Source organism: Gossypium hirsutum, chromosome A03 (genome assembly GCF_007990345.1).
Source record: "Gossypium hirsutum isolate 1008001.06 chromosome A03, Gossypium_hirsutum_v2.1, whole genome shotgun sequence".
NCBI classification, from domain to species: Eukaryota; Viridiplantae; Streptophyta; class Magnoliopsida; order Malvales; family Malvaceae; genus Gossypium; species Gossypium hirsutum.
Genome location: NC_053426.1, coordinates 8,356,280 through 8,382,234, shown reverse-complemented (window position 1 = coordinate 8,382,234; position 25,955 = coordinate 8,356,280). Strand labels below are relative to the sequence as shown.

Sequence of the window (25,955 nt, the reverse complement as noted above, 5' to 3'; positions counted from 1 at the left end):
AATAATAGTTTAAAATTATTTATTTAGGAATAAATATTAAAAATATACATAAATTTTGGTTCAATGAGTAATTTGATATATGAATTTTGATTTGGTGTAATTATACAGATAAAAAATTGATAGTGGTTCAAATGTATAAATGAAACTTTAATTTTAATTTAATTATACAATTATAAATACTGAATCAAATCAAACTTTCATATATAAAATTGTACAAAATTAAAGTTCATGTATCACCTTACGTATTTTACTGGAATTTATATATAGTTTTGAGATCTATCTCGTTTGTTTATAATAACTAGAGGTGTCAATGGGTTGGGCTGGGCCCAACAAAAAATTTTAGGCCCGTTTGCTAGGCTCAGACCTGCCCCGGCTTGAAAAATGGACCTAAAATTTTACTCAAGTCCAGCTCAAATAAAAATGCTAAAACCTGGGCTTGGTCTGTATTAATTTTTTTTAAATATAATATATCAAAAATACTAAAAACATTAAATAAATTCCCAACAAATTGAAAATAAATTTAAAAAAATATGTATTCTTAAATAACACTAAGATATGTGCAACTTAACAAGTAAATGCCTCTAAAATAGTAATAAAATTAATAATAAAATTGTACAATATTCAAATAATAACAACAAAATAATAGCACCATAATTGTGAAATGATAACACAATAGTAAAAAAAGAAGAGAAAATAGCAACAAAAACTACAGTTTTCTCTTTTTTTTTTTGCATATTTGGGCCAGGGCAGGCTTAGAGTCCAAAAAGCCTTACTTGAGGCCTAGCTCTTTTTTAAAAAAAATTATTTTATTTTTGCCTAAATCTATTTTTCGAGTAAATATTCAAGTCGATTGGCCCGACCCATATATAAGTCTAATTTTATATTAAGTGAATAAGTATATCAATATATAAATTATTTACAATAAATAAAAATATTATTAAAATACTAACTTCTTTTTGAATATTTAAAATACTAAATTTGCATAGAAAAGAATGAACACTTCAATCAATCAAACATCAAGTCATAAAGAAAAAACCAAAGAACATAAAAAAGCCACTCCAACACACCATCCATTTCATTAAAAAATATTATTTTTTTAAAGTTATAACTAATAGAATAATTTTTTCAACAATTAAAAACATATTTCCATAAAATGAAAAACGATACTAAGACCTTAAAATTCTATTTTTCAAAATTATTTTTCTACGTCTTTCCATGAATAAACTTTGCCCTAATTCTTCTTGTTTTCCATTCACCCATTCTCAATGTTCCCACCCAAATATGCTAAACTTTACTTTCTACCCCACATTTTCGTCATCACATACAAAATTTTACTTATTCACTACATGCATTTTCACTTTATTTTAGGTTTAAAGTAAGTTAAAAATATTCTCTATTTCGATATTAAGTAAATTAGTCATTCTAAAAAAATTGAAGTAATTTAAATTTTGTTAATTTTGAAAGTGAGCAACTAAAAATCATTAATCATTATGTTAAAATTTTTTGTCAACTGTACATAATTTTGTTTAGTATACTAACGTATTTAGCCCTTGATGTTTATATATACTGTATAAATATTGACAGAATATATAAATATTGTAGGCTAAATTTATTAAATCAAGATCAAATTAAGAGGATGTGTAAACTTCAAGGACTAAATTTATTGTTATGTCAATAAAAAAATATGTACAATTGACGGAAAATATTACCGTTACGATTACTTATCCTTAATTGTTCACTTTTAAAATTGACTCTTATTTAAAAAAAAAACTAATTTGCTTAATATTAAAATTGAGAGGGATGAAAGAGAGATTTTTACCAAAATAATATGATATTTTATTTTCTTATTTAAGAAAAGAAAAAGCAATACAGTAGTTTAATTTTAATGTTATGGGTTTGTTAATTTTTATCTTCTACTGTGTAATTATTAACATGGGTTAATTTCACTAAATGTTATCTCAAACTTTGAAATATTTTAATTAAAATTTTAATATTTTAATATTGTATTATTAGTTTTTTTGTTAATTTGGTTGTTAATTTAGATGCTAAATACTAAATTATATATAATATAGAGTATATTTAAAGTACATAAACTAATATTAATGTATCTACTGCTTGAACAGTTTGAAGTTAACTTGTTATAAAAAAATGACAGTGTTAATAAAATTTAAGAGAATTATTATTTTTTAACATGTTAAATCAAAGTTATCTATGTACATATATAGTAGGTATACATATATTTATAATTTAATCAACGTCACATTTGAGTTAACATTTAATGTCTAAATTAATGGTTAAGTCAACGAAAAAACTTAATTGATACGATTTTTATATTTTGAAAATTCAATTGTAACTTTTAAAAGTTTAAAGATTAATTTAAAATCCAAATAAGAATTAAGGGCGTTTGATGCAATTAATCGTATTAATGCCATATATCATAGTTAAATAAAACTCAAAACATTATTATTATTTTGTTATTTTTGAATGTTATAACAATTTCAATAGAATTAATTATTACAAGAACTAAATAAGTAACTTCATTCAAACTATTTATCTAATTAGAATAACTTTGAAATTTCTAAAAATTATGCATAAAGCTTTCATAATAAAAAAATAGGGTTAATTACATCATACATCTTTGTATTTTAAATTAGTACTTAAACTTCATAATATTTTAATTAAATTCTAAAAGTATCAGTGTTATATCAATCACGTTCTTTCATCAGTCTAGCTTATTGTATCAATCAAGTCATCCCATTAGCAAGTTATCAGTTTGAGCGTTAAATGTTAATTGGCGATTCGAGTTTGACTTATAGCATGTATAGTTAGATCTATCATGAATCATATTTAAAATGTATAAATTAAATTTTATGCCATTGTTTGTTTAATTTAACACATAATCGAAACTGTCCACATAGTAGGTATATGTTTGTCCATGTGCTTTAAACATGCTCCATACCATATTTTAATTGACATGTAACACTCAAACTGATGTTACGCTAATAAAAAGACCTGATTGATATAATACTGATACCTTAAAGACACAATTAGAATTATATAAAGTTTGAGAGAATATAAAATGGGTTAATATACCATTTTGTACCTAATTTGACTTCAATATTCAATTTGATACCTAGACCAAATGACCCATTGAATGTTTGACACATGCACTCTAGTAAAAAAAACATAGGTGCTTAGCTGGAACAAAGAAAAAAGATTAGGTATCAAATTGAAAATTAAAGCCAAACTCAAGTACTTAGCTAGAACAAACAAAAACTCAAGTATCAAATTGAAAAAACTCAAGTACCAAAGTAAAAATTGAAGCTAAACTCAAGTATCAAAATGAATATTGAAGCCAAACTCAAGTATCAAATTAGGAAAAAGATAAAATTAAATATTAAATTGAAAATCAGAAACATTTTCAAAATGAAAAACAATTAATTGAATTTTATCGAAAAATCAGTAATTTTAATGTAAATTGTTATTTAAAACTAAATGAAATTGTGTAGTATGAGTCATATAAATTATAAACCAAATAATAATATTTATATAAAACTCAAATTTGTTAAAAATATTGAAGAAATTGATATTAATTCATTGAAACGTTGTTTTTTTTTCTTTTTTACAAATTTAACAACTCAAAATTGACTAATACAATAATTAGAAAAAGTAAACAGACAAATATGGTAACTTTAACAATACAAAAAATGCGTTAAATTAAATAGGCTTAATATCTCTTTTGACCCCTGTAGTATAGTAAAATTATCACTTTATCAGTTTGACATATATACTTTAATTCTTAATTAAAAAATATACTAACCAATGACACATTGCCACGTGACAAGAAAAAATATTATATACTAATTTTTTACTCTCTACTCTGTATAAAGTATTTGAAATATAATATATTTGTAAAATTCTAAAAATAGTACATGCACAAATGCTGCGGAAGACAATTATTAAAATTAAACAATTAAAATATGTAGATATGGAATATAATTTATTTTGTTAAAAATACATATTAGTTTTAATAGTGGAAAATTATGAGCAGTGGTATAAAATGCATGTTAGTTTGGAAGACAAATATTTTTTAACTGTGGCTCCACTTTTGCTGATGGGAAGCCAAAATGCATAAAGTTTTCTCCGGCTACAATTCCAAGAAATTCCTTCAAAAACAGCAACATACAAAGGAACCTAGTTTAAGCATGATTTTATGCAACTTTAACAACAATTTCAGTCTCAACCCTCTACGTTCTTCATATAGTGGTGCAACCTTGTACTAACATTAAATGCAAGAAAATTAGCTTATCATGTCAGATAACAGATCCCAAAACTTCACATACCAAAACATACATAGATCATGACCAAATCTGTCAACAGGCTTATGCAAACAAAATAAAACACAAAAGAAAAAACCCCATAATACATAGTATGAAACATATCCATTCTAGCAATCTTTGTTTTTTTTTTTTTTTCCATAGATGATGAGACAAGTTCCTCACTCTAAAGTCTAAGCTTCAACATCAATACAACAACCGTTATGTAGTTAAGGTGATCAATGCAACTTTATGTCAAATATCTGTCATTAAAGCTTCAACATCAGCTTTAAGTTGAATGATATAAAGAAAGACTGGACCTATAGCTTACAAGAGATGGTTAGCTGATATATCTGTCCAGCTATTTCCCCCCCAGTACTGATTATTCTCTGAAATGCCCAACTGTGGCCTTGATGGATTTAGCCCTTTGTTGTTGTTGTTTTCAGTTTTCATTGGAGGAGCTAGCTGAGAAACCCTAGAGCTTGAACTCATAGAGCCAAGGAATTGGCTTTCTCCCACCATGGAAGATGATGATGCTTCAATACCCTCACTTCCAAATGGATATAAACCATTGCTTGGTTCAAACAAAGGGAACCCAATATCAGCTTGCCCGCTACCACCATAGTTTAACCCAATATTACCCAAACCATACTGAGAAAAGCTTTGCAGAGAAGCCATGAAGGGTAAATGAGGTGTTTGCTGTGGCAAATTATGAGCAGTGATTACTTCAGCTTGTTTCTGGGAGGAAGCTGGCGTTTTTGAGCTGGTGCTGCTTTTGTTTTTCTTGTTTCTCCGGCAACCTCCACCGACGGGAACGTTCCTAAGAGCACCTCCTCTGGTCCAATACCGCCGGCACGCCTTGCAAAAGTGGCGTGGCTGTGAGAGGCTGTAGTTGTTGAAGTAGCAGAACTTGGTGTTGGTGGAGTCACACCTTGGACACTTGAGGGCTGCTTCTGGTTGTGGAACCTTGGCTAGCCTGGCTCGATCCGCCATCGAGCTGGGTCTAATGGTTACGGTTCCACCACCAGCTCCAACATGAGGAGGTGGTGGCGGAAGCTGAGGGTTTTCACTGCCGCCAATTCCTTGTTGATGATCATTATGCTGCTGCAAAAAATATAGATAATAATCTCATATACTGTAAAGAAGAAATATATTTGGTATATTCAGGAAAAAGATCACAAAAGGAATATGAATATTTATCTTTTTTTCTTTTTTTTCATATTGCTTTCATTTTGGGTGTACATAAGAGATGAAAAATAAAACCCTTACCTGCTGCCAATTGGGAGGATCTAAATAGACTGGAAGAGATGAGAAAACCATGGTTAAATATATATTTTTATATTTCTATTTCTTTTTTTTGTGCTTCTTTTATAAAAGGTTGATGGGTTCTTTAAGAAAAACAAGGTGGAGCATCAGTCTAAGGGAATACCAGAGACCAAGAAAGCAAAGAGAAAAAGAGAATTAAAGGGAAGAGGTAGAAGGAGAAGGCTTTTGTTTTTATTTTAGCTTTTTCTTTTCTTTCTCTTTTTTTAAAAAATTATTGTTTCATTTAAATTATTGTCTCATCTCCACTTTTTTGTTTTCTTTTATATAAAATATTTATTAGGGTTTTGAGTGGACTCAGTTTTTCTTCACCTATAAGCTTTTGTTCCTTCATAGTGTGGAATGCTCAAGGATAGTGTTCTTCATGCATGGGAAATATAAAGATAAAAATAAAAGATAAAATAGAGAGGTGTAATATATATGGGTAATTATCCCATAAACTAGTGATGGAGTTATTTAATTCTATTGGCAGAGCTAAAAGAAATTATTTTCAATTCATATTTTAAAAATAAATAAAATACATAACAGTTTTTTAATTTTGTGAAAATTTTTATATTAATATATTAAATATTAATGGTAAGATAATTTTTTTGGCCCTCAAATTTTACAAAAAAAATTATTTTAGCCATTTGTTTAATTTTTTTTTGCATCTTTTAGCTATTGAACTTACATTATTGGTCAAATCAATCCGAAATGGATGGAAAAGTTAATGTCTATTAACTTTAATAATGTGGCATTCATTTGGTACTCCACATGATATTTTTAAACATTTTTATACTTTTAAAATAATTTTAATAATTTTATGCTCCTAAACTATGATGGCATAAAAAAAAACACAAAATACCTTTTGAAACAAATACGTACTTCCATTGTGTTCAAATCTCCGATCAAGACGCAAGTTCTTCAGCCTAAAGGCAAGTATCCATTGCCACCCTTCGTCTAGCTTCGCACATGACAACACCATTTTGTAGGTTTACCTCCAGTTTCAACAATGTTTGTACACTGGATAGACCGTCATTAGTGCGTGATCCTAGGAAAGCAAGGTATTCTTGATTGTTTTCTCCATTTCCAAAAGTTTAGTAACCCATCAGAGGCTTCACCTACAACCATGAGAAGTAGTAACAAATTCATAGGGAGCCTTTTGGCTGTGTAGGTGGATTCATTGAAGCAAAGGCATCTGATCATGGTTGCTTTGTAATGAAAATAGTTGGTGTGGAGTCAACTCAAGTTAAAGGGTATGCAAAATAGTTATTGAAAGTCATCGTTTTTGCCTTTACGACTTTCGTCCGATAAGGAATGAGGGTTCAATGAAATCGACTCACTGTTGCACCTTATTAAATAGATTAATAACCAAATGTGAACATGATATTCTTTATACATTCATTATTTTATTATTGTGTTTCATATGTTTCATAATTTCTAGGCCAAGCAGGTTCCATGTTAACCATTGATGGCGGTTGAAGGTATTAGAGTATTAAGCAACTCAACTTAGTTGTTAGCTAATAGATTAGCTAAGCCCGTTAAGGTTGTTTTAAGTCTCTTAGAGTTATTACTTTTAGTTATACTATTAATAACATCTACTAATGTGTGTATATAAGCTGTGTAAGTTTATGATCAATTGAAGTTTTTTAGATCATTATTCTTCAGCATATTATTTTGTAGATTTTTTTTTAGTTTTTCTAGATTAATAGCTCATAACTATAGTTTCACATGGTGTATCAGATGTCTGTTTCCTCTCAAATTTGATCCTCTGATTGCTTGTAGGTTTCATGGCTCTTCCTTCTAACTCGTCATCTGTTTTTGTTGCTACACTAGTGGTGTCGTTTGTTTCCAACGATGGTGTTTTTCATAGTCGACTTTTTTCAACCAAGAAGATTAACATCATTCTTGATGGTTTTAATTACTTGTTGTGGCATCAACATATCCTTTTTGCTCTCAAGACTTACAAACTTCGGAGCTTTCTTGATGTTTCTATTCCACCTTCATAGTTCACTATGGATGCAACTAGTATGCTTAAGGAAAATCTTGATTTTGCACGATCTAAAAAGCAAGATAGTGCTCTTGCGTCTTAGCTCTTGTCTTTAGTAGTCAAGGTGTTCTCCCTCATCTCATCGGTATGGACTTTACTACTCAGATCTAGAATACTCTTGCTAGTATCTATGGTAGTAAGACTACTTATTGGTTAATGTTTTATAGATGAGCTTTGCATTCTCAATGTAAAAGTGATCTCTCAATGAATACTTTTTTATGAAAGTCAAAGGCTATTGTAACAGTCTTGCTAGTAAGATACTATATAGTGTTTAGAGTGTTATCACCATGCTCCTTGATGCTAAGGCACGTCAACAAACTACAATGATAGATACTCTTAGCTCAGTTAATATGGTTACTCATCAATAAATTGATAATGTTTCTCCTTCAGCTTATCACTCTCTTTCTAGTTCTGGTTCTCTTCAAGGACATGGATGTCATTGTTCTTTTGGTCTTCAAATCTAGTGTCAAATGTGTAGGAAGACAGGTCATCTCATTGACTGTTGCTATTACTTTTTTAATGCTTCTTATAAAAGTCCTGCATACAGGCCTCCTCCTCGAGGAAATATATGTAATTTTGGTGTTTGGCCTCAAATGCAATCTTGGATGCCTTCGTTTAGCCCAACTGTGCCTAATTTTAACTCTTCGCCTATTGCAAGTTCACAAGGTAGTTGGTTTTTTTCACTTGGTCCATCTCTTACTTACTCCAATCCATTTAGTGCAAGCCCTTAGCTTGGGTCACATCACTTGTGAATGCCTTTTCTTTATTATCTCTTGCTTCTGGTTTTAGTTCCCAAGCTTATATTGCCTAAGTGTAGTATTTTTATCAATAAACTTGTAATTTTTTTAACAAATTGGTTAATAAAATAAATTCATTGATTACATTAATATACTTTGTATAATTGTCGTCATATGCTTTTTGCATGCAAAGCAAAATGGAAGCAAATGTTGCTCATTGATTGTCTAAATGTTTAACTAATACTAAATGGTATTTCGTGGTTGGATCGTAGTACGAAAAAACAACTTGTATTAGTAGACAAACCTAAACATTTCTTTAGTTTAATTGGAAATGAGCAAACCGATTGAAAGACTAATATGTTGTCTATCAAGTTCAATTGGGGAGATGCCTTATCTTAAGAATCAGAGTGGATGACTCCCAAAAGATAGAGACATAAATATACTAACTGTACTGACAGTACATCAGATAGGACCAAAGTAGAATAGATCCTGAATCCGTTTATGGATTTATTCACTTGTGACGTTCATAGTATGGTATACCTAAATCCTGAGTGGATGGCAGACTATGTATGCGTGACTCGTACATTTGATGTAAGTAAAAGCCAGAGTTCAAATAGATAAGGAACCGAAAGTTGGTGCGTTGGGTGTACGACTTCTGTAGTATGTAATGTCATTCACAACAGTGGAATTCATATCCCAAAATATAGGTAAATGATATCCTCTCATTGACATTACATGGTTGATGAAAAGTAAAACGTGACCACGGATTATTCGTCTTTGTTACGGATGGCTTGATCACTATTTGATAGTGATTGATTTTTCATGAGGAAAGACATAATGGTTACCATGAGATAAAATAGGATCATATTGGGAGAACGAATATTATCCCAAAGAGATCAATGATACCCTATGATGGTAACACACTTATGACAAGATCATTGGACGAGTATTGAGTAGTTGGTTTCATAATGGTATGTCGTTGATGAGAGCTCAGTCACGATACTATAATGGAATGACTTCATGACTAAATGAGTTTATAATTGATAGGTGAAAAGCTAGAACTTAAATATAAATTATTTGAGCCTCAACCACATATGTCCAATCGGTCCCTCTGCTAGCTCATTGAAACCGAAAATGAATTGCATGTTTGAATAGAAATATACAGAATGAAAAAAAAGAAATGGGAAACATACATGAATGATTATAATTTTCTCTGAAATGGAGAAATAGAATAATTTGGAAATGAATGTAGGTTTCTAAAAATAGAAACGAAAATGAAAATAAAAATGGAAACTTACAATCCTATATAGGATTACTTAAAAAATGATAGAAAAACGAGTTTATGTTTTTAGACTGTGTTAAAGCTCGAAAATGAAAATAAATTATTCGGTCATAGTGAACATGTTGAGCTGTGACATATTGAACGAATTTTCTCGAAATTTTATCAAGGGTAAAATCGTCAAAATTTTATTAGGGGTAAAATTGTCAAATTTTTATTGAGGTAAAATTAGGGTGACAAAATTTTTAATATGTAGATATTAAATTTTATTTTTAAAAATAAGAAAATTGAATCGAGTTGGATCATATTACAGAGTATTGGGTCAATAAGGCGTAGGAAGTACTCATAATTGGCCTGATATAAGAAATGCCTAAAACCCCTCATATAACAGGGAAGGGGCAACAACCCTAGTAGAAATACAAGGGTGATTCGTTCACCCCTCTCCTACTCTAAGTAGGATGTTGTTTTTCTATTTAAAATAAACCTCAACAACTCTACAAGGGTTCTACATTTCTTCCTATAAATAGATGACATTGGTAGATCTATTGATCCAACTTTTAAGAGATTGTTACTCTGTCAAAAAATAGAGGAAATTTATTCTCAACTTATAAACATATTTTTCAGAATAACAATTTTACCAGTTTCTATTAAATAAGAGAGTATTTTCATTTTCACCCCAAAATGAAAACTTTTTCCAATTCTGTGTTTTGATTCAATTGGTTCAAACCCACACTCGAAACAGTTTATGGTACGAGAATAGTAGAGAAGATCATTTGGTTGAAAGCCAGAAAACATTAATAATCCGTTTATCTAAAAGCATAGATATGAATTCATTTAAGGTTTATTATTATAGATATCACAAATTGGGTTGGGTTTCAAAATTTTAATTTTCTGCTGTGTAAGAAAACCATTTTCAAACCTGATTTTTTCCAACATATATTGTTACATTGAAAGTTGTTGGTGATAATGCTTTGTATCCTGATACTGGAGCAACACATCATTTCACACATTCAACTGCTTCAAGGGAGAAAACGCATCCTATAGTGGTTCACGTAAGGTGTATATTGGTAATGCTATTGCTTTGCCTTTTTTTCATACTGATCAGTTGTCTTTGTAACACCCAATTTTGGCAAGTTCTAAAGTTAGTGGGTAAACCGAATAGTACTTTGAGTGGCATAGTGCTATCCGCCCAACCAATGCTCTTGGCATGTAAAAGTGGACACATAACAGGCATTGGATTATTGCGTGGAATTGTCTTAGAAATGATGAATTGTTAAGGAAAGGAGCTTGGTAATGTATTATGGAATTTTAGGTAATCGGGTTATCGTTGAAAAGTATGGTACGCCAAGTTTGGTTTGTTACGGTGCAGGTTGTGTTTTAACGGGGTGGCTAGGAACGAACGATGGAACTGCTCTCTCTATATAAATATATATATAAAATGTTACATTTTTGTACATGTTTCTTTATAGCTACAAATCACCTATACAACATATTGAATATGATTATGACACGTGTCAAGTTTTTATAGGGAAAAATGTTGTATATCTAGATAATCAGGATTGTAAAATGAGAGTTTTTCTTCTTCCTTCTTTAAAAAGTATTTCTAATTAGATCTAAAGGGACCTAGAATATTTCCTTCTTTCACTTAAGCTAAGTTGTAGACTTGGATCTTTACCTATGAATGCTCCATGTCAAGGTAATATTTTTTACCCTCCATATTATGTTGTGAAAGAGTAAATCTGTTAACTTGGTAGATTCGTAAGATGGATAATATAAGGCCATATTTAGGGATTTCTGGTGTTAGAAATGATGGTAAAAGGGGGGTATTTGAATAGACCCTGATAAGTTTCCATGTTTTGTGGCAGTAGTTATTGCTGATCTTATAAGAGAAGTTTGGATCAGGAGTTTGGAACTGCTGTAGGCGAGAATCAAGTGAGTCCCTAAAGCTGACTCTTGTGTGTATATTGTATGTTCTAGATACTTATGTATGGAATTGTATGGGCTACGAAAGTAACCCTAGAAAGTACGGTGTATAGGGTATTTTATACGATTGCTAGGTTTGCATGTATAGTTGTATAACAATTGACATGTATCTTAACATTAGAATAAGACTATACGAGTGTGATTGAAATATATGAGAAGGGTTATGTGGATGTTCGTCTGATATATGCAAATGGATCAAAGAGCTAAGTCTTAAGGTGGTATCAATACATGAGAGTCTGTGTTTGTCTTCGTGTAGTCATCTAAAGGGTCCATCGGAACTTTAATCACGATCCCTGAAAAGAAAAGTCCAAGGCAGCATATTGTGTAAGACCGTAACTAGTGGGCTACGACATCATATGGGATGATTTAAAGGAATGTTATTACTTAATGGGGGTTTTTTGCCTGACCCAGGATGATGAGGGGCAAACCTCACGAAACGTGAGTCTAGGCGAATCCCTATCGTGAACACGCCAGTAAATGGAAGCCTTATAGAGTATCTGAAATGGAAACTGACCGCCTCCGGATGTACCAACGTCCAGAGTGTGAATACTGTAACTAAAAATATAGATTTGATGTGGTGTCCGCAAGTATATAGGTTAGGTTGTAATATAGTTTTTACAATGGAATAGATGAGTATTTCGAGGATCATACCCAAAGGAGGCGAGTAATAAATTAAAGTTAACCTAAACACAAACAAAATTAATTAGTAGTTTAAACAAATTATATTAAGACAAAACATAAATGAAAGATTTTTAGGTTTTTATAATTGATGAAATAAAATATGTATAAATAAAAAGAGACTTTAGAGAACTAATTTCTAAATTTAATCAAATGTAGACATGGGTGATTAGCTTGCTTTGATGATCATAAATAATTCCTATTTCGGGTTTCTATCCAATCAACTAGTCACTACCCTAGTAGGATCTCTTGATTTTTCACTAAACTAAGGAGTCGTCAAGAACTACTTATCTCTCGACCTCACAATCCAGACTGGTTCAGGACTGAGGTGTTCACTAATATACCATACCAATTTTGGGTTAATTCCCTCATTATTTATTCGATCTTCATTAGGCACTCAGCTTCTTTTCATGGCTTATGTTGATTACATAGTCCTTACTAGTAGTTCAAGTGTAGAAATCAATAAAGTAGTTAAGCAGCTCAACAGTAAATTCTTACTCAAAGATCATGGTGATCTTCATTTCTTTCTTGGTCTTAAGGTTCATCAAATATCTCATGGGTTGTTTCTTACTTAGAAGAAGTACAGTACTGAGTTACTTTACAAAACAAGTATGATTAGAGTAATTCCTACGCCTATGGTGGGCATTACTAAGTTGACTTCCTTGAATGGCAGCCTTTTCGATGGTAATCACTTATATCACAATGTTATTGGGTCACTTAAATATGTATGTATTGTATGACCTGGTCTAGCTTATTGTGTTTCTAAACTTAGTCAGTATATGAATTCACCTCTTAACACTCATTAGAAAGCTGTTAAACGGATGTTAAGGTATCTTAGTGGCACCATGAATCATGGTTTGTATTTTACAAAAGGGAAACTTGGTCTAGTATGCTATTCTAATGCTGACTGGGTCTCTACTGTTGAAGATCGTTGTTCAAAAATAGGTTACTGATCGCCTATCGTGGTCCTCAGTGACCACGGGAGAAATCAACACTAAAACAAAAATCAATCAAATACTACATGTAGTGTCTGCAAGTGTGACAGGCTAGTTGTAATATATTTGTACAACGCTGTACAAGAGTACTCTGAAGATCAAACCTAAAGAAGTTGGGGATTAAGCGGATTCTAGCTACAAATATGTAATTAAAGAGTCTAAACAACTACTTGTTTTATACTATAGTATGACAATCCATTCAAGAGTTATAATTATACTAATTAACTAACTAGAATTTGTAATAAATAAATTGTAAAAAAAATAAACTACGCAATTATCAAATATGAGAAAATGTGATAACAGAGAACAGTTGGTTGATTCTCATGTGGTTGGTTGACTTCTGAATTAGGGATCTAAATTGCTATTACTCCTAAATTGGCTCAAATTTATCTCTTGTCATTGACTTTACAAAATTAGATAAATTAGTCTGGTTTATCTCTTGACCTTACCTACTAACCTGAGACTTATCAAATTGGTTCCCAATAAGATCTTCTATCGATCTCACTTATCTTGATTTTCCCTTAGGGGCATCAATCCTAAGTTTTTAAGTCTATTCGATTTAGTCTAGTTTTGCAATTTAGTCCTTGAGTCCAAAAATCAATTACTCAACATTTCCATCAACCAACCTTTAAATATTTAGCTACTCATTACCATTTTCAAACTAACAAACAACAAAAAGAACACAAGAAAGCCATTGACATAAAACTTAAGCAAAAAGAGTTGTGATTTTTACTTGGAAAGAGTTGAAAGAAAAACAACTAATAGTAAAGTAAATGAACAAAAACAATAAATATGAGATTTTTAATGGACGAAAAGAAATCAAACTAAAGTTGCATTAAACTAGATATTAAAGTGTGATTACAATAAAGTTTAAAGTACTAAACTTAAAAATAAACCTCAGCTACAGTAATAACTAGCTTAACTACCTAAGAAAAATGCTAGAAAAACAAAAAAAATTGCAACAACCTAAGTTTTACAACTATGAAGAAAACTGAACCCTAAAGAAGATGAAGAGAAAACAAAAAGAAAACAATCCTAAGTCTAGTCTTTAAGTGGCTCTCTTTCTCTCACCAATATTTTGGCCTTTTTAGCAAATATTAGACCCAATTTTGTTGACCAATTTTCCCTTGAGTGTGTATTTTTTATTGGGGGACATGTTGGGCAAGGAATACCCTTCTGGTCATTTTTTTGTCTCATTTTGACAGTGATATCGCGATACCCAGGGCTAGGTATTGCGATATCAGCTTCAGTCTTGAAATGGGGGAAGTCCTAGAGCTTGCTCATGCTACACTTTCATGGCTAACTCTACTGATTCTATTTCTGCAAACAATGGTAGTCCATCGTTCACAAGTTCTCGGTTAGTTTAGTGCTTTCTTCGGCATGACACTATCAAATTAGATGAAGGTAATTTTGTTCAGTGGCAACAACATATACGCTTGATTATTGAAGGTTATGAGTTAACAGGTTTTATCGAATGAACCTTACCTGCTCCACCACGTTTTGTGCTATCTCCGGAGGGTTTTCTGGTTCCAAATCCAGAGGCATCGTTATTCTGTTAGTAAGATAAGTTGCTTGCATCTTGGTTATTATCTACAATTAGTGGTACTCTTCTCTCTTGTTTCACAGATGCAAAGACGACATGTGATGTATGGGGTACCGCAAATTGACTGTTAGTCACCGTGACTGGAGCCAAATTATCTCGCATAAAATATGAGTTGCATTTGATTAAAAAAAGGTAATATCACGATAAAAAGAGTATGCTGCTAAGATTCAGAATACCTATGCTATGATCGAAGCATTTGGATCTCGAATCTTGGAGGCTGAGAAGGTGGATATAGTTCTTGCGGGCTTGACATTATAGTACGACACTGTTCTCACTCTCGCATCATTCTCTTCTGAACCTCTTCCGATGTAAAGACTTATGGATTTCTTGTTGGAGTATGAGAGTCGAAAGAATCGTTTGGCACAGGAGGTGCCATTTCATACACATTTGATAGAGGTCCCTTCGTCGCCAACAGTAGTGGAACCGGCACGTGGTGGTCGCCCTTCCACTAGTGGCTGTGGGAGGGGTTTTCACTCTCGGATTCAGTTCCGAATTTGTAGAAAACTTTTGGCACTTGGCCTAGCACTTTTATTATCGATTCAATCGGGGTCCCTTTTGCGATGACAGTGGCTTAGGCTCCAACTGCATGGGCTCTGATTGCAGGTGATAGAAAGGGATCATGCGATATTTTTATTTTGAATGCTGCGAATCAATACGAGGCCTATGGTGGTTTCTTCTTCCCTTCGAAGGTTTTAGGCCCGTTTGGGCCATTCGGCTCTACCTTCAGTCATGGTCGCCAATAAGAGGGTTTACCACCAGATGTGGCTGTGTCACAAATGACAGATTTTAGGGTTTCACATAATCTCTTTATTGTTATGGGTAACGGTGCAGGCAAAAATTTTGGGCCATATGATGGCCTTGCTCGACCAAATGGTGTAGGCCTGAATGTTGGGCCATATGGATGACCCTGCTAGACCTAATGGTGCAGGCTAAAATGTTAGGCCATATAATGGCGTTGCTAGGCCGAATACTAGTCAGATACTTGGGCCGAATGTTAATTGTGTTATCTTTGAGGGCTTACCTGGTTTTGGACAAGGTATTGGGCACAACATTGGGGGTATTCATGGGCCGAATGGTGGGTCCAGTGTTCTGTGGTTAATAAAGCCTCGATCACGTCTTTTTCTTGGGTCGATTTCTGGAGTTAAGACCTTAGATACAACTGTTGGTTTCGGTTTCTCGCCATGTGTTGGGTTTCCATGGGTTCTTGATATGCCTATGTCGGATTTCTCGAACACCACTGGGTCTAATGTGAATACGGCCTAATATGGGTCCAATTTTGATAATGTTTATTCTTAAATTCCTATGCTTGTAGGGGCTTTGTCGTGGTATCCTGATTTGGGAGTTAAGCATCATAACTGCAATGAGGCTTCGACTTTGAATGAGTCTACGCCATACTCAGGTACATCTCCTCTTTTAATGGGTGATGAGACTCCTGCAAAAATTACATGTGTTGTAAATTCTATCTTACCTACAAGAAATAAGTTGCTCCATCTATCTAATATTTAGTGTGTGCCAAATATATGGAAGAATTTGTTATCTGTTTCCCAATTTGCTGAAGAAAATAATATATATATTTTTAATTTTACCCATTTCACTTTGTTATTAAGGACATGCAGACTCGGGAAATTTTACTAAGGGGCTACACTTGTGATGGGCTCTATCATTTTTCACCGCTGCACATGTTTAAACCGATGTGTTTCTTTCTGTTCAAATCGATGTGTTTTAGACTCACTTTGCCAATTGTGATGTGTTTGCACTATGGCACCGCCGACTTGGTCATCCCTCCGCTCTTATTGTTAAATCGATTTTAGATAAATGTCCAATTATTTTGAATAAAATTTGTCTTGATAATATTTGTACTGCTTATAAAAAAGGAAAGTCTCATAATGTACTGCCTATCAAAAAGGATTGTTTCATAAATTGCATTTTTTGTACTCTACTACTGAATATACTAATCCTTTTGACTTTGTTGTCTCCGATTTATAGGGACCTGCGTCTGTTTTTTGTGGGAGTAATTGGTATTATGTCTTGTTTTTTGACATGTGTAGTCGTTTTACTTGGTTGTAGCTCATTTGACATAAGTCTCAAGCCTCAGAAGTTGGTCAAAACTCAGTTTGGGAAAGATATTAAACAATTTCAAAGCGATTAGAGTGGTGAATTTCCTGCTTTCATGGTAGTTCTGGCTCAGCATGGTATGGTTCATCTGCTTTCATACCCACATACGTCCGAACAAAATGGTATGGCTGAACGGAAACACAAACATATTATTGAAATGGGTCTTACTCTTTTGGCTCAAGTGAATCTATCTATGGATTTTTGAGGTTATGCTTTCACTTATGTTGTGCATTTAATAAATAGTCTACCTACCTCGGTTTTGAAAGGTCAGTCTTCTTATAAGGTACTTCATGGTAGGGACCCAATGTATGATCATTTGCGAGTGTTTGGCTGTTGTTGTTTTCCATATCTGCGTTCGTTTCATAATTACAAGCTAGAATTTCGTTCTAACCTATGGAAGTTTTTAGGATATAGTTCTCATCATAAAGGGTATCAATGTGTAACACCCCCAACCCGTATCCCTCGCTGGAACCGGGTTACGGAGCATTACCGCAGTTTACAGATGAAACAGATAGAAATTTCAAACATTTTATATCATGTAACATTAATGTTAGAAACCAATCAAACTTATACATACTTTCCCTTATTCGAGCCCTCGAGACCTAAAATACGCGTTAAAAACAAGTCGGGACTAATTTAGAAACTCAAATTTTTTTTTGAAAAATATTAAAAATTTTCAAAGCTACAGGGTTCAAATAGCCATGTGGTCAAGCCCTGTGACTCAAAATATACCTTAAACAACAAATTTACTATCCCCTGTAAGCTTGAAAATTAAGCAATTCAAAAATAATTCGTTTAACCTATTCAAAACAGGATCAAACACATCCAAAACATGTCAAAACAATCATCCTAAGTGCCTAACCAATGTACCCCCATTGGTACCTAATTATATCATCAAATTATATTATCAAAACATCATTCAAATTCAAATTATAAATGCACCAAATTCAATCCATTTTGCCTAGTTTTTGAGCACTTAAACATAAAATTAAATTCACATGCACCTATTTAGATTTGGTTCAATTTACCATACCAGGATATAGCTTCAAACACAAACACATATTTATATGTATATACCAAACCAATATTAAACTTATAACCTCATTTACAATCAAACCACAAAATAACTATTATTTAGACACTCTAGGTACATGCCGACACAAAGGATAAACATAACCACATTTGAGTTCGAGATCATTGTTGGATGCTGAATCGGTGATCAAAAGTTAAGTACCTAACCTACGCATGGAAAAAAAATCGTACGTTGAATAAAACTCAGTGGTATATCTATAATCCGAATATTTAAAGACAAGATAATATAATATGCATATTTTAATTATATGCACACTTGAATATTTAAGACCACATTTATTCAAACAATGACATTAGCCATTCAATATTCAATTTATAAATACATCTTTTCATACCATTTTCAAATCTCATCACTTGCTATATAATAGCTTTTCACAATTTAATATATATATATATATCATTTAAACAATAATATTATCCAATTCATATCCAATTCATGAATACGTAATTCATGTGTCCCATTTTCATGTTTCAATTCACTATCCCATTTTCATTTCACATACAATATCATCCAGTATCAATCACAGTACTATTTTATTTAATTACCCCTAGATACATGGGTCCAACGAAAACACTAGTTTGGCACCCAGTGCCTCATCGGATAAATCTAAAATAATAACTGCGCTCAGTGCTATATAAATTTGACACTAAGTGCCTCATCGATTATGTACACACCAATTTTGCCCAGGCCCATTTTAACCTAAACCTAACCCACTTAAAATAAACCTCTAACCCAAAACAAGACCCAAACCTAACATTAGTTAAACCAATCAGCCAACCCAATATCCTTAAAAACCAAACCCAAACTAATGGTCCAAAATTTAAGAAAAAACCCTAGCAGCCCAAAAGCCCAACACCTAAACTAAACACAAAGAACCCTAGCCCCCTAACACCTAGGTGCGCTGCACCTAGGTCTGCCACCACCACCCACCGCCACCTGCTCCACCGCCACTTGCACATGCAAAACCAGAGAAGAAATGACAGCAATAATTAAAGGCAGAAATGACAATCAAATAAGAAAAAAATACTTTGTAAATGGCTATATAAGCCTTGCAATATTTTGTATTTTGGCTCTCTCGACATGAAATAGAACAAAAAAGAGAGATTCAAACACCGATAGAATCGTTCAATCACAGCAAGAAGTGTTAAAACAAAGGAATTAGATTCGGACTCTCAGGCACTCAAAGAAAACAAAAAGGGGAAACAATTTGTTTTTAAACAAGCTGAAAATGATTTTTTTTCCCAAAAATGTGCCTTCAATAGTCCCCCAAAACGACATCGTTTTGGACAGCCCCTTTAGAAACCAAAACGACATCGTTTTAAGCCCAGGATCCGCGTGTTGACCCGACTCGCTAGGAGGATCCACGTGTTTTTGCTTTTGGGGTTAATTGCGCGGCAAGTCCTTCTACTTTTTTATAGTTTGGTAATTGAGTCTTTCATTATTTCTAAATTTACCCTGGAATTTTGTTTTGATTTCAATTTCGTCCCACGTGAAGTGATGCGTTTTGGAGGGTGGGAATATTTTCCCTTTTAGCCCCTCCTTGTTATTCACTCTTCCAATGTGGTCCACTTTCGTCATTATTTGTTTCAAATTCGCCCCAAACTTTCTGTTTCAAATTCAATTTAATCCCTTTTTTAATTGTTTAGTTATTTTACTGTTAAATTAGTTATTTTTGTTATTTTTTCTATTATTTATATTATTATTATTCATGTATATATTATTATTTATATTATTGTTATTATTACTATTATTAAATATTCTTATTATTACTATTATTTTTTTTCCTTTTATTATTGTTTATTATCAATATATTATTATTATTATATTTACACCTATATTTGTTTTCTTATTATTTATCTAATTTTCATTTGTCTATATTGCTTGCCCACTTGTATTTTTGTTATTATTATATTTTAGGTATTATATCGCTTTTTATGTTTATGAATTAATATCATCATTTTACTATTGTTATATTTTTCGTATTATTATTATTATCATTACTATTACTATCTTTTTTTCATAGTTTTATATAATCTTTATTATTTACTACTAGTTCTTTTTAATTTCAAATATTTTTTTTGCTTATTTATTTTATTTTATTTTCTCCTTTTTTATTATTTTAGGTTATTCATTTTTACTCATTTATTTTATCTTTTCCCTTATCATCATTGTTGTTCACACTCGTATTTATTTTGTTATGCTTGTCAATACCGAAATTTTTATTTGCTTATGCATTCTTTATTATCTTGTTTTATTACGAATTTATGCTATACCCAACCCAAAATTAATTCTTTTATAAAGGCAATGTTCCGTGTTTGGAAATTCGAGAAAATCGTGCCCTAACTTACTGGATTTCGATTTTTTTCGTTTAACCTAAATAATAGCATTTTTTTTGCAACACGAGTTTTGAATAAAATACTTATTCTCGAAAAGACGAGGTGTTGTGTCCTAACTAACTAGATATGACATCCTGTTACCTCGAGATAAGATTTTTACAAACAAAGACAATATTCGGTATTTGGAAGTTCGAGATATCGTGCCCTAACTTACTGGGTTTCGATTTTTCTTGTTTACTCTGAATAATCGAATACCCTTTTAAAAAAGGGTTAAAATACACGAATTTTAAATAAAAGGCAAGCTCGTTCTCAAAAATTCAAGATGTTGTGTCCTAACTTACTGGATGTGACATTTTATTATTTCGAGATGAAAAGGTCTTTAACATTCAAGTGTTTCTACAAAAAGAGGGATCGTATTTTAAAGTCTTTCGAGTTTTCAAAGTTTCGACACTAAGACACTAATTAATCAACTAGGTATCAATTTTCGGGAGTCAAGAGGGTGCTAATTCTTTCTCGTACGTAACCAACTTCCGAACTCATTTTTTGATTTTCGTAGATCAAATATTATCGTTTTAGTAAATCTTAACTTTTATTAAAATGATTAATTTAAGGTGACCCGATCACACCTCATCAAAAAGGATTGGTGGTGACTCCCGTTTTTTCATTCTCATTTCCAAAATTTAAAGTCGACCCGTTTTCAAAAAATGGTTTCGACAGGTTAAACCGAAGTAAATTGGCACCCAGTGCCTCATCGACTCGAAGTCGAAGAAATCTCTGAACTCTTTCAATCCTATCACATTCTATCTATGTAACAACCCAAACTCGTCCTAGACATTATGGCCGAATCTGGCGATGTTACATGGAATGGGTTTTGAAATTGAATTTATCAAGTTAAAACTGTTTCCGTTTATTAGCTTCTGTTTATCTCTCGTCAATTTCAAAATTATTTTCCTATTATTTTGATTCGTTTAAAAGTATATCCTATAGAGGAGGCTTTTAAAACCGCGATATTTGAATAAATCCATTCGCGTTTAGGTAAAACGTTGTTTTTAATTAAACCAAGTTGTCGATGAGTTTTACAGTTTAAAGGTCCATGAAAACATTTAAAGTCCAAAATAAAGGCAAACAATCCAAAAGTCCAAATTACATAAAAAATATCCCAAAAACAAATAGGATATAAAAACCATAATTGGAATTAAAGCAGTTCAATAGATATGTGGTCACCATTGAGTCCTCCGCTACTCCGATCCGTCTAAGTTTGGGGATTACCTGTACAGAGAACAAAAGGGGTGAGTTTACATAAACTCAGTGTGTAATCCCTACAGAGACCTGTATACAGTTAGACAACAGTTATCAGTCAAATGCAGTCGGGGGCCTAAGCCCATTACAGATTCAGATATAGTTTAGCCCTTAGCCCATCTCGGATACAGTATGCATATAGTAACAGAAATCAATATCCTACCCACCAGCCTTTTCACACCATCTCCAACCATCCCTACACACCATGTGGGGTTTAAAACACCCACCCAGCCCTATACACCAAATCGTACCGAATGCGGCACATATCAGTAATATTGCAGCTGAGCTGCCAAATAATAGGCATGAAAGCCTTTCAGTACACTACCTCCAATAACCAATCATCTCACCCCCAATGCAGATGCAGCTAAGCATGCTCAATGCAGACATACAAAAATACATGCTTACACGCTAAAATTCAGTTATTAGCCATACCTACGGATCAGTAAACATGCATAAATTTAACATGCTCAATACATACATTATATATTTAGGTCACAAGATTTAGAGTCTAAGTAGCACTTACCGAACCTACAATAGGTTCACGGTCGACTTGGGCCACCCGTGTCACCCTAGGAAGCATTTTATCTGAATGGCCCCACATGCCCATGTGGCTTGCCCGTGTGGCCCACACGCCCAAATTTGGCCTTGCCCGTGTGGATGGCATGTCCGTGTGGGCGTACACGCCCAGTTCGACCTGGCCTTCATTAATCACATAGCCGTGTTGGAGCACACGGCCTACCACACGGCCTTGTTGTGTCGACAGAGGAGGTTTTCGGCTTTTGCTGAATCCCGTTTTTCTGTGTTTCAGGTACACACCTAGTATTGTTTTGACACGAAACCACTCTTGAGCTTCTAGAAACCTAAAAATTAACGTACCAATACTCAGAAATAGACTTATTACTTGTTGAATCAAAATTTTAAAACCGATAACAACATCAAACCACCTTCACTCTCACACCCCGAACGATTTTGATCATGTTTCTCTGCAAGGAGAGCCCCTTACGTCCTGATTTGCTGCTGCCAAAATAGCGCATAAGATTCCAACGAGTAAAATCAAAATCTAAAAATCAATTAAAAAGAAACCCGAATTCGAGCCAAACACTCTATGCTTACTTACCAACAGGCAATACCTTGAATTGAACACCGAGATTAACGCTCAACTTCGCCCAAAACTAAAGGAAGAAATATGAGAGCAGACAAAAGAAAGAAAAGAGAAGATTGTAGAGAAATAGAGAAAAGTACGTCAGTTTTTTTTCCAGTAGAAACCTTTGGGAAAACAAGTTTTACTCAGACCCAACTACGTCCACAACCAACCACCCACTACTCAGAATCCCACTACCACTGGAACTTCTATGTAGAGTCGAACAAAAATGAAACTCTCTTGCTCGCGCAGGGATTCGAACACAGAACCTTCGACAACCCAACACTCCACCTAACCACCAGACCAAGAGGCCCATTCTTATGAAAAATTACAAGAAATTAAACATAAGCTCGCGGAACAAGTAAAAGCTTAAGTTAGAAAAATACCAGAATTTGCCAAATGCAAGGCTTAAACTTAGGACCTCTCACACACCCATAACACTTAACCATTGAAGTAGATACACAATTGTCACATTTTCACAAAAGTTGAAATAAGAATTTTGGGGTGTTACAGTCTATATCCGACTCAGCCTGATACAGTTAATAGAGTTCCAATTCACTTTCTAAATACAACAAATATCCAAATTTCACATTAACATATATATTCATTTCAATTCAATAATCAATACATTCAATATATATCTACCAATTCAATCCATTTCAATCAATTATCAAATGTCAATACTCACCTCAACACTTACCATATACATAAAATTGAATTACAACAATTAACAACTAAGTTCGAATTATAAAAATACAAACCAGGTATTCCGAGCTATTCCACGTTGACTTTATCTTTTCCCTTTTTAGTTGAGGATTCCGGTACGACGTTAGCTACCGAATTAAAACAATTAAATTTCATATTGAATATTTCAAATTTAACTCAATATTTGCCTAATTTTCAATTTAATCCCTAAACCGAGACTAACTTTATTTCTTTACAATTAACCCTATATTTTCATACAAAATTCCACTTTAAACTAAATTTAAATCTCTATTTTCACTTAAATCTCTAAATTTTAAATTTTTCACACTTTAGTCCCTATTACTCAAAATTTACTATTTATTTTACAATTTAATTCTTTTTCATTTCTAACTTTTAAATCTATCAATTTAATCTCTAATACTAAAATTATTCAACATTAACAACATTTAAAAACTCAATAATTGTTAAAATTTTGACATAGGTTGGGTAGTACTTAACACCGAGATTCCAAAAACATAAAAATTACAAGAAAAATGGACTAAATTGACAAACCAATTGAACTTAGAAACTTTAAAACCCCTAAGGTTGTGCGTTTCTTCTTTCTTTCTTTCCCTTTTTTATTTTCTTTCTTTCCTTTCTCTTTCGTTTTACTTTCTTTCTTTCTTTATTTCATTTACTTATTTATTTTATTATATTTACTTTATATATATATTTACTTAAATATTAAGTAAAACATATTATAATATATATTAACTTTAATTTATTAACAATATATATAATAATTTTACACTTATGCCGCCTCATTAAAGAACAATGGCATAATTGCTTCTTTAGTCCCTTTAATTTTTCTTTAATCTATAATTCAACTTTCACTTTATATGAAATTTAGTCCTTATACTTTATTACTCTTACTTCAAGCAAATTCACTTAACTAAAACCTAATTAACTACACAACTGAATATTTACAAGTTTGGTTTATGAAAACAAAGTCTTGGGAATGCACTTTTCGACACCTTTGACTATCGGGTCGTTACACAATATCTTACACCGGATTGTAGGGTTATTGTATCTCGACATGTTGCATTTGATTAACATCGATTTCTGTACCTTAAGAGTTCTGTGGTTCCTTCCTAATCTGATAGGTGTGTCTCCACATATGTTCTTTCAACCTCTGTTTGATAGGCCCGTTGAGTCTTCTAATCCTGGATCATTGTTCCATAATTTGTCTATTACCACCGATTTCATTAGAAGATTCAAGTCATATCGCTCCAACTGTTACAACTCTGACTGCTCCTTCTAGTCCTCCGCTACACATCACATGGTTACACGGTCTATTGAAGCTGTTGATCATGAGCCATGCACAGTTGCTAAAGTTTTTGCTAGTAAAAAGTGGTGGTTGGTAGCACAAGCTAAGTATGATGCTTTAATAAGCATTCCACCTAGGAGCTTGTTCCCTTACTACCTGGCTGAAATGCGATTGGTTGTAAATGACTTTTCAAAGTGAAAAAGAATCCTAACGGCACTGTGGCTTATCGTAAGGCTCAAGTAGTGGCAAAGGGCCGTTCTTAAGTACTAGGGTGTGATTTTAAAGAAACGTTTAGTCTAGTGGTAAGACTTGCTACTATTCGAACTATTTTGTCTATTGTTGCCTCTAAATGTTGGTAGCTACGTCATGGTGTGATTTCTAACATTTGTGCTTAATTTGGGTTCTGTGGATTCATCTGTTAGGGACATTCAAATGGTTAAAAAGTTTTCGGATGTCTTTCCTGAAGATTTGTCTGGGTTGCCTCCGGATAGGGAGGTCAAATTTGATATTGAGATTCTATAGCGTACAGCTCCAGTGCCTATTGCTCCCTATCATTTGACATCGAAAGAGATTATTAAATTAAAGGCTCAACTCCAGGAACTTCTCGATCGAAGTTTCATTCAACCTATTGTGTCTCCGTAGGAAGCACCTGTTTTATTTATAAAGAAAAAAATATGGTTCAATGAGAATGTTTATGAACTACTGTCAGCTGAATAAATTAACAACAATGAATAATGACCCATTTTCAAGGATTGACAACTTATTCGATCTATTCTGTGGGGCCTTTGTGTTCTCTAAGATAGATATTTGTTCTGGGTACCATTAACTTAGGGTTAAGGAGGCAGATGTTCGTAAAACTGCTTTTAGGACTTATTATGGAAATTACGAGTTCTTAGTCATAGCTTTCGGTTTGAAAAATACTCTGGATACATTTATGGACATTATGAATCGAGGTTTTCAGTCGTATTTGGATTAGTTCATTGTGCTCTTCATCAACGATATTCTGATATACTCTAA

At 32.8% G+C, this 25,955-nt stretch overlaps 1 protein-coding gene across 1 annotated transcript; it reads right to left on the bottom strand.

The window, feature by feature from the left end:
- Nucleotides 1-4,334: 4,334 nt before the first annotated feature.
- On the bottom strand, nt 4,335-5,830 carry LOC107885947 (dof zinc finger protein DOF3.6). Its single transcript, XM_016809716.2, has 2 exons — nt 5,586-5,830; nt 4,335-5,420 (listed from the first exon to the last, which is right to left on the bottom strand). Exons 1-2 carry the CDS (start codon nt 5,634-5,636, stop codon nt 4,644-4,646), a joined length of 828 nt encoding a protein of 275 aa, XP_016665205.2. The 5' UTR covers nt 5,637-5,830; the 3' UTR covers nt 4,335-4,643.
- Nucleotides 5,831-25,955: the final 20,125 nt, after the last annotated feature.